This window comes from Pelophylax lessonae (assembly GCF_965119305.1).
Source record: "Pelophylax lessonae genome assembly, chromosome: 4".
NCBI lineage: Eukaryota > Metazoa > Chordata > Amphibia > Anura > Ranidae > Pelophylax > Pelophylax lessonae.
This window is the reverse complement of record NC_138771.1, coordinates 389624011-389634816: the sequence shown is the minus strand read 5'-3', so window position 1 is coordinate 389634816 and position 10806 is coordinate 389624011. Positions and strand designations below refer to the sequence as shown.

Below are 10806 nucleotides of genomic sequence, written 5' to 3'. Positions count from 1 at the left end.
TGTCTGCAACAAGCGCGGATTTAGGCGTGACACCCGGAATTATTGTCCCGACTGTCCTGACCGACCTGGTCTTTGCCACGGTGACTATTTCCGTCGCTACCACACACTAGTGGATTATTAGCGTAGGGTACAGCACGGCACAGTTTAGGGCACATTTACACAGGGTCTCAAAAGATGTTCGATGGTTATCGTCATTTTGATAGGCCCGAACCTGGAACCTGGAACTCTAACGTTTGAAGAAAAAAAAAATACATAAAAAAGCCAAAAATTGTTGTCGTCTCAGTCATCTTTTATGTTCTTCTACACTTCCTACTGTACTTTTACTGTACTTTGTTTGTTTTTCATTCTTTTGTGACCTGTTTCTCTTGCACTTGGTACTCGTCGGCTACCACATTGATTTTATATATTCTGACACAAACAGCGTTTGCGCTCAGCATATATGGATACCTTTGCTGGCAGCAGCTGTGGTGATTTTCTGATTTCAGCACTGCAGTTAAAATCCTATTTTGGTATACGTGGAATAGTGTCGTGCATACCCATCATTAAATTAAGTGGGTGGATGTTTGGGCGGTTAATGGTGGGTAATACTACACATTATTCCTGTGCTGATTTCTGATAGGTTCTCTTTTTTTTCGTTCAGCCAACAGGCTGCATGAAAAAAAAAAAAAAAAACCTATATGCCAAACAAGGACCAGCAATGTACTGGTACGTTGCTGGACTTTGAGTGGTTATACCAGGATGATGCCTGCAGATTTAGGCATCATATTGGTAACATTTTTTACAGCCAGCGGTCGGCTTACATGTAAAAGCAATCCTAGCGGATAATTGGCCGCTAGACTGCTTTTACATGCAGTGGGAGGGGACTCCCCCCCCCCCCCCCTCCTGCCGCCTTCCGCGGTTTTTCTCGGGCTCTCCTGTCCCACCGGTTAACCCGGTGGTTCAGTTATCTAACCATAGAGCTGATTGGAGATGAGAATGGCTCCAATCATCTCTATGGCCTAAGATATCGGAAGCTACGAGCAATTCATGACTTCTGTTTCACCAGAAATAAACAGCGCCATTGGGAAATTGGGAAAGCATTTTATCACACCAATTTTGGTGTGGTCAGATGCGTTAAGGTCAGAGGAAAGATCTAGAGTCTAAAAGACCCCAATTTTTTTTAAAAAGAGTACCTGTCACTACAGATTGCTATCATAGGGGAAATTTAAATTCACTGTGATAACAATAAAAATGATTTAAAAAAAAAAAATGAAAGAAAAGGTGTCAAAATAACATAAAAAAGCAAAAAAAAAAATCAAGCCCCCCTGTCCCCCCGTGCTTGTGCGCAAATGCGCACACAAGCATTGGTCTAGTGTCATATGTAAACCGCAATTGCACCATGCATGTGAGGTATCGCCGCAAACGCCAGGTCGAGGGTAGTAATTCTTGCAGTACACCTCCTCTGTAAGTCCAAAGTGGTAACCTGTAAAGACTTTTAAAACCGTACGTAGTTTTTTGCCGCTGCACTGGCAAGTGCGCAATTTTTAAAGCATGTCATGTTTGGTGTCTATGTACTCGGCATAAGATCATATTTTAAATTTTACCAAACAATTAGGAATTATATAGTGTATTTCTGCATTGAATATAAAAAAGTGTTTTTTTTTTACGCATAAATTGCGTTTGGAAAATGTGTGCGCAAATACCGTGTGACAAAAAAAATTGCAACATCCACCATTTTGTTCTGTAGGGCCTCTGCTTTAAAAAAAATATATAATGTTTGGGGGTTCAAAGTAATTTTGATTTTTGATTTTTCCATAGGTATATGTGAAATGACACCCCAAAATACATTATGCTGCTTCTCCTGAGTACAGGGATACCCCATGTGTGAGACTTTTTGGCAGTCTAGCCGCGTACAGGACCCCGAAAACCAATTCCCATCTTCAAGTTTTCTAATGGCGTAAATTGCTTATTTTTACCTCTGCACTACCTGTCACAGTTTCAGAGGCCCTGACATTTCAAGATAGCACAAAACCCCCCCCAAATGACCCCATTTTGCAAAGTAGACACTCCAAGCTATTAGCTGAGAGGCATGGTGAGCCCATGGAATAGTTTATATTTTGCCACAAGTTTCGGGAATATTATTATTTTTTTTTGTTTTTTTTACACAAAGTTGTCAGTAAATGATATAATGCTCACACATGCCAATGGGTATATGTGAAATGACACCCCAAAATACATTCTGCTGCTTCTCCTGAGTACAGGGATACCCCATGTGTGAGACTTTTTATGAGTTTAGCCCCGTACAGGACCCGGAAAACCACTCCCCACCTTCAGGCTTTCTAATGGCGTAAATTGTTGATCTCACTCCTTACTACCTATCACACGTTTGAAGGCCAGGAAATGCCAAGATGGCACAAACCCCCCCCCCCCAAATGACCCCATTTTTCAAAGTAGACACTCCAATCTATTTGCTGAGAGGCATGGTGAGTATTTTGCATCTCTCATTTTTTTTGGAAAATGAAGAAAAAACAGGAAAATGCATTTTTTTTCCTCTTTTTTCAATTTCCAAAACTTTGTGACAAAAAGTGAGATCTGCAAAACACTCAACATGCCTCTCTGCAAAAAGCTTAGGGTGTCTACTTTCCAAAAAGGGGTCATTTGGGGGGGGGGGGTTGTGCTGTCTTGGCATTTCATGGCCTCCGAAACTGTGATAGGTAGTCAGGAGTGAAATCAACAATTTACGCCCTTGGAAAGCCTGAAAGTGGTGATTGATTTTCGGGGGCCTGTACTCAGCTAGACTGCAAAAAAGTCTCACACATGGGGTATCCCTGTACTCAGGAGAAGCAGCAGAATGTATTTTGGCATGTCATTTCACATTTACCCATGGCATGTGTGAGAAAATTATCATTTAGTGACAACTTTGTGTAAAAAAAAAATAATAATATATTTACCGGAACTTGTGGCAAAATATAAAATATTCCATGGACTCACCATGTCTCTCAGCAAATAGCTTGGGTGTCTACTTTGCAAAATTGGGTCATTTGGGGGGGTTTTGTGCTATCTTGAAATTTCAGGGCCTCCGAAACTGTGATGGGTAGTGAGGAGTAAAATCAAAAATTTACGCCATTAGAAACCTAAAGATGGTGATTGATTTTCGGGGTCCTGTACACAGCTAGGCTCCCAAAAAGTCTCACACATGGGGTATCCCTGTACTCAGGAGAAGCAGCAGAATGTATTTTGGGGTGTCATTTCACATATACCCATGGCATGTGTGAGAAATATATCATTTAGTGACAACTTTGTGTAAAAGAAATAATAATAATAATATATTTCCCAAAACTTGTGGCAAAATATAAAATATTCCATGGGCTCACCATGCCTCTCAGCAAACAGCTTGGGGTGTCTACTTTCCAAAATGGGGTCATTTGGGGGGGGTTTTGTAGTATCTTGACATTTCAGGGCCTCCTAAACCGTTATAGGTAGTGAGAAAATGCAATGAAAAATGTACGCCCTTTGAAATTCTGATGGTGGGGATTGGATTTCGAGGTCCCGTACATAGCTAGGCTCCCAAAAAGTCTCAAATATGTGGTATCCCTGTACTCAGGAGAAGCAGCAGAATATATTTTGGGGTGTAATTACACATATACCCATGGCATGTGTGAGCAATATATAATTTCAATGACAACTTTGTGTAAAAAAAAAAAACAATTTTTTTTTTAGTCATTTTTCAAACACCTGTGACAAAAAAATGAAATATTCAATGAGGTCACCATGCCTCTCAGGACATTCCTTAGGATGTCTACTTTCCAAAAAGTGGTAATTTGGGGGGGGGGGGGGGGTTGTACTGCCCTGCCATTTTAGCACTTCATGAAATGAGCTAGGCAGTCAGAAATTAAAGCTGCGTAAATTTCAGTATTTACACCATAGTTTGTAGACACTATAACTTTTGCGCAAACCAATAAAAATACGCTCATTGAGATTTTTTTTGTCAAAGACATGTAGCTAAATACATTTTGGCCAAAAAATATGACATAAATTGAGTATATTGCATATTTTTGAAAAGACAAAGTTAAAAATGTCATTTTTTCTCAAAAAATTCGCTCTTTTTTTATTAATATCGCAAAAAATAAAAAGCGCAGAGGTGATCAAATACCACCAAAAGAAAGCTCTGATTGTGGGAAAAAAAGGACGTAAATTTCGTTTGGGTACCACATTGCATGACCGCACAATTGTCAGTTAAAGTCACACAGTGCCGAAACACAGAAAAAGTGGCCTGGACGTAAGACAGCAAAATCCTCCGGTGGTAAAGAGGTTAAAGACCACAACATAAAGGGAAATACGATGTACGGTTAACAGCAAACACATACATCATAGGTTGAATTGGATGGACTGATGTCTTTTTTCAACCTCACTAACTATGTAACCTATAGGTGGCGTATAACCCAAATAGTTATTATTACCAGCTCTGTGTCCCATGTTGTACGATAAAGAAAGCTTTTCTCTTGCAAGGCACTTTTTTTAATTTAATTTTTCCCTGATAAGGTCGTTTTAACACTTAGCTACCCAATTACACCCAGGCATGACCAGATAGGTTACTTTTTGTGGCTTTTAATGGCTTGGTAAACCCGTTTCTTTAAATAGGTAGTTAAATGAATAAATCTTTTATTCTAAAGGTATATGTGACATATTTTTTGATAATAAATATATCCAAATTATATATGCACTTTGAGTCACATTATTCTACCCAGGCATAGCAAAATGTAGCTTATGATCACATCGGTCTAATCCAGACTTTCATGACTGTTCTGAATTCATATAGTGGAAGAAATTACAGTACATAACAGCATAATGCAATCCTCAAACACCCACACCATCTATCCCAGCTGCTCATTTATCATGTTGTTTTTGCCTGCCACAATGTTTTATCATACAGTGTGATTACTGTAGCTACTCTATTTATCTATTATATATTCTAGAGTACTTTATAGCATAATTTTTGTTTGATACATTTAATTATTTAAAAATTATATTTTACTATATAATTTGTAAATTACCAATACCTTGCTGTCTCTTTCCATGTGACATGTTCATGTATGTTGACAAGTTCATTCAGCTGTGTGAACAGGAAATTGCTTTCTTCATTCTCATCTTCTTCGTCTCCTAACACAAACTCAATCTTCCCAGGTGCAATTGTTGGAGATATCCGTGTGTGAAATATACTCCGATCTGCTGCTTGAGACAGAATAATAGAACTCCGACTTCTAAGTCCCTCTGAACGGCCACAACTTCTGTTTTCAATTCTCTGCAATTCCACATCAAGAAATGGATCATTCTCTTTTATCTTCATTTGGAAAACTCTGAAAGAAGATTTCTTTTAGCAGAAAATTCCAAATCTCAGTGTGCATGACAGTATGTGCACTGCTTAATACTCAAAATGTTGCTTTGTTTATTTACAGTAAACATACATGGACTTCAGGCCAGCCCAGATTTCTGAAACATTCCTGTCCACACTCACTAAAACAAGCTGCTACCAGCAAAGAGGAGAGAGCGAGAGAGTTTTATTGCCTCGATGTGCAAAAGTACAGTATATTCTAAATAGATTAAAATATAATAATACAGACTAATGTGTTACTGTACCTAAATATCTATCAAAATAGTTTATCATATATTATTAGGTTTATTTCCTAACTATCCAATGACAGAATAATGTAAATCCAGAGAAGGGGGGGGGGGGGGATTTGCCTGGCGAGGCATGTAGTAGGACGTCAGTGTGCAGAGCTCCGCTTGCATGATCTCCTTAAACATTTATTTTGTGACCCTACAGTCTTCTGTTCAGCTTTGTTGTGTCCCTCTTGAAGCCTGTAACCTGCCCTACTATGTCCCCAGCAAAAAAAGTCACAGATCCCAGCTCCAAATTGGATCGATTCAGGTGACAGGTCAAGGAAACCTCTGAGGAAGATGGCGGCGCCTTGGCTGGGGAGTCGGATCCTGCAGGAAATGACACTGCCAAAGTGCTGGAGGTCATTTCATCCTTTCAGACTACACTGACTACAAAAATCAATGAGGTAAATGTGGATATTTCCCTTATTCGTTCAGGACTTTCAAAAGCTTTGTGATTGGTTCAAGGATACTGAGACTAGGCTGGGTAGTGTATTACAACATTGACATCAGTCCATCCAGTTCAACCTATGATGTGTGTGTGTGTGTGTGTGTGTGTTTGCTGTTAACTGTACATTTTATACACCTGTATGTTGTGGTCTTTAAGGTGTCCATCTAATAGTTTTTTGAAACTATCGATGCTCCCTGCTGATACGACTGTTTGCAGAAGAGAATTCCACATCTTTACTGCTCTTACAGTGAAGAACCCCCTACGTATTTTAAGGTTAAACCGCCTTTCCTCTAGTTTTAGTGAGTGGCCACGTGTCTTATTGTATTCCCTTTCTCTGAATAGTTTGTTCCTTATGCTAGGGTCGCCAGTACAGTATTTGTACATTGATATCATATCCCCCCTCAATCGTCTCTTCTCCAGAGAGAATAAGTTCAGTGCTTGTAGTCTTTCCTCATAGCTGATGTCCTCCATTCCCCTAATTATTTTTGTTGCCCTTCTTTGGACTCTCTCCAGTTCCAGCACATCCTTCCTGAGGACCGGTGCCCAGAACTGGACAGAATACTCCAGATGTGGCCGGACCAGAGTCTTGTAGAGAGGGAGAATAATCTCTATTTCTGGAGTGAATCCCCTTTTTTATACATCCCAGTATTCTGTTGGCTTTGCTTGCAGCGGCTTGGCATTGCATGCCACTCCCAAGCCTGTTGTCTACCAGAACCCCCAGGTCCTTTTCCATCCTAGACTCACCCAGAGGTTCCCCCTCTAGTGAGTAGCTTGCTTTCTGGTTTCTGGCACCCAAGTGCATTACTTTACATTTTTCAACATTAAACCTCATCTGCCATGTAGTTGCCCACCCCATTATTTTGTTCAGGTCCGCTTGTAAGGTTTCCACATCCTGCATAGAAGATATTGGCATGCTTAGTTTAGTATCATCCGCAAATACTGAGATTGTACTAGATATCCCCTCCTCTAGCTCATTTATGAATAAATTAAACAGGATTGGCCCCAGGACAGAACCCTGGGGGACCCCACTTTCCACACCTGCCCAATCCGAGTACTCCCCATTAATCACCACCCTTTGAACTCTCCCCTGGAGCGAGTTCTCTATCCAGGTACTCACCTTATGGTCCATACCTACCTTCCTTAGTTTCAACAGTAAGTGTTTGTGGGGAATGGTGTCAAAGGCCTTTGAAAAGTCCAGATACACCACATCCACAGGCTTACCTTTATCTAGGTGGCAGCTCACTTCATCATAGAAGGTTAATAGATTGGTTTGTCAAGAACGATTTTTCATGAATCCATGCTGATTACTACTAATAATACCATTTTCATTACTAAAGTCTTGTATGTGGTCCCTTAACATCCCCTCCAAAATCTTGCAGACTACTGATGTTAGGCTGACCGGCCTATAGTTACCCGGGATATATCTCTGCCCTTTTTTAAATATTGGTACCACGTTGGCTTTTTTCCAATCAGCTGGAACCATTCCCGTCTGTAAACTATCCTTAAAGATCAAGAATAATGGTCTGGCAATCACCTGGCTGAGCTCTTTAAGAACCCTCGGGTGCAAGCCATCCGGTCCCGGTGATTTATTTATGTTAAGTTTCTCTAGTTTAGTTCTAAGTCTATATTTTGTTAGCCATGGCGGTACTTCCTAAGTTGTGTTATTTAGTTTGGCCTTACAAGCTGCGTTAGTGTAGCCCCCCAATTCTTTTGTGAAGACTTAAGAGAAGACATTATGTAACACTACCACCTTTTTCCTGTCCTCTGTGGCCAAATCTCCTTTGTCATCTTTTATGGGGCCAATGTGTTCTGGCCTCGCTTTCTTACTGTTTATATACTTGGGGTTTCTTGGGGTTCTTTTTACTCTCTTCCGCTGTATGTCTCTCGTGTTCTATTTTAGCCGACTTGATTTCGTCTTTACATTTCTTATTACACTCTTTGTAATACTTGAATGCTGCTAATGACCCCTCAGCCTTGTATTTTTTGAAGGCCTTTTCTTTAGCATTAATATGCATTTTTATGTTGGAGTTTAGCCACCCAGGGTTTAGTTTTGCTCTTCTCAATTTCCCTTTGGAATGCACTGGCCAATCCCTTTGTTAAGTATGCTCTTAAAGCACTCCCATTTTTACTCTGTGTTCTTTGTTCCCAGGGTTCTATCCCATTTGATATTTTCTAGCAGAGAGCGCAGTTTTGGGAAATTGGCTCTTTTGAAATTCAGTGTTATATTACCCTTGTGTTTCCTATTACTATGATTAATACTGAAACTAATTGACCTATGGTCACTGTTTCCTAAGTTGCCCCGTATTTCTATATCCGTGAGCAGGTCTGTATTGTTGGTAATCAGTAGGGATGATCGAACGGTTCGGGTCGACCATCGGTTCGACCCGAACATTGGATGTTCGATATTCGGCCGAATACCGAACTTTGTGCGGTAAAAGTTCGGTATTCGGCCACCAGAACCGCCCAAAATGCACTGGGACAGGAACTGGGCTTTAAAAGCCCGTGATTTGCCCAGAAACGTCTGCAAAAGCCAATGAGGGGGCAGGAGTCTCCTAGGAACGTGATTGGAGTGACTACGGGGACCAGAGGCCAATCAGGAGTGAAAACGCCCCACACTATATAAGATAGCCCCGCCTAACCCCTAGCACAGTGATACAGAGCCTGTTGAAGAGAGTTGAAGCAGTTCTCTGACTTCTGCTTTGCTACACTACATTTTCTACATATCGAGTGGTTCTAAAGCTCCATATAGCAGAATTGTATTTAGCTTACAGCCAGTGTAGTTAGATACAGCGATTGTGCTGGTTCTTAGAGTTACAAAAAAAAAAAAACTTAAGGGACAGTGTCAGTCTTCTGCTGTATGGAGCTTTCTATTTAGTGCGAGGAAAGGGATATCTAGTGTAGTTAGGGAACTTTGTACTACATTAGTTATATTTAATAATTGAGTTTCTGTAGGGAAAGTGAAAGTGTGAGGGTTCTGTTTAGTGAGCACGTTGCACAGTGCTGCTGTATCACAGCAGGTATATGTGCTTGCTAGGCAGCAAAATACAGTGACAACTTAACGCCTGTTGTTCAAAGCGTTAGGTCCACTGTGCAAAAGGCTTTGCAACTGTGCGTGACACGCATCTGCTGTGCTGTATCCAGCAACAACTGTGGGTCGCATAGCAGTGTGCGTTTTTCACCGCACACAGTTGCCAACGCATCAGTGACAACTTAACGCCTGTTGTTCAAAGCGTTAGGTCCACTGTGCAAAAGGCTTTGCTACGGTGCGTGACACATCTGCTGTGCTGTATCCAGCGACAACTGTGGGTCGCATAGCAGTGTGCGTTTTTCACCGCACACAGTTGCCAACGCATCAGTGACAAATATGCCTGTTAGACCAAGAAAAGGCATACGTGGCCCTGCTGTGGAAAGGGGCACAGCTTCTAGGGTGTCTAGAGGCAGGGGTGGATGTGGTGGTCAGTCCTCAGCCAGGCCACCATTTGGATTGTTCTCCGGCAGTGGCCAAGCTATACGTCCACAGTATGTACAGGAGGTGGTGGACTATATGACCAAACCCTCATCATCGGCATCATCTGCAACTACAGTGACCCAGGCAGAGAAAAGTGGTCAGTCTTCTGCAGTTGGCAGAACAAATACAGATGAGTCCATGTCCACCTCACGTCCTCCCTTAGACCCAACTTCAGACATGACAGAGGAGTCAGCTGAGCTGTTTGACCACAGTGTCGGCCATCTACTCCAGCCTGATGCTCAGTCCTTTATGGAGTCTGATGTTGGGTCTGAGTTTGAGGAGGAGGCAGAGCAAACAAGAGGGGAGAGCAGACGGCCCGCTCCATCTAAGGCCGCACCTGTTGTCTCCCGGGCCAGGCCTGATGCTCAGTCTTTGATGGAGTCAGATGTTGGGTCTGAGGTTGAGGAGGAGGCAGAGCAAGCAAGAGGGGAGAGCAGACGGCCCGCTCCATCTAAGGCCGCACCTGTGGTCTCCCGGGCCACTATACACACCTCATCTTGCTGGGCCTTTTTTGAGACATCCCATGCAGACAAAACAGTTGCGATCTGCAAGATTTGTAAGAAGGGTATAAAACGTGGCAAAAATGTCAACCACCTGGGTGCAAGCTGCCTAAACAGGCATTTGACAACCCACCACTCGGCCCGTTGGCAGGAGCATTTAAAGAACCCACAAAAGGGCCAAAGATCAGTCAGTCGGCCTCCTAGTCCTCCTCGCGCTCCTCCTCATGCTCCACCTGCACATCAGTCTGTTCCTGGCCCTGCTATAGTCACTCGTCACCTGTTGGCAGCCTCCACTGACAGGGATGATGATATAGCAGGCAGTGTCGCATCTACCTCCAGCACACCATCAGCTGTAACATCTAGACGCCAAATTTCGATTCCACACATGCTGGAACGAAAAAAAATGTATACTCCCCGCCACCCACATGCCCAGCGTCTAAACAGTAGTTTGGCTAAACTACTGGCTCTGCAACTATTACCATTTAACCTGGTAGAGTCTGCTCCCTTCCGTGACTTCGCAAAATGTGCAGTTCCACAGTGGCAGGTGCCAAGTTGGCATTACTTTGCCCGTAAGGCCCTGCCATCCCTATACCAACATGTGGAAGGCAATGTAGTGTCGTCCCTGGCCAAGTCAGTCAGCCGTAAGATACACTTGACGGCTGACACTTGGTCAAGCAAACATGGGCAGGGACGGTACATTTCTGTCACTG

General features: G+C 42.3%; 1 protein-coding gene across 1 annotated transcript in view; it reads right to left on the bottom strand.

Annotated features, from left to right (window-relative positions):
* The window catches only part of SLC4A9 (solute carrier family 4 member 9), a 1068229-nt gene extending 1062858 nt beyond the window's left edge, over positions 1 to 5371 (bottom strand). The window contains 1 exon segment of the mRNA XM_082254102.1: positions 5040 to 5371. Within this exon segment, the coding sequence (XP_082110228.1) occupies positions 5040 to 5326 (287 nt within the window). The 5' untranslated portion in view covers positions 5327 to 5371.
* Positions 5372 to 10806: the final 5435 nt, after the last annotated feature.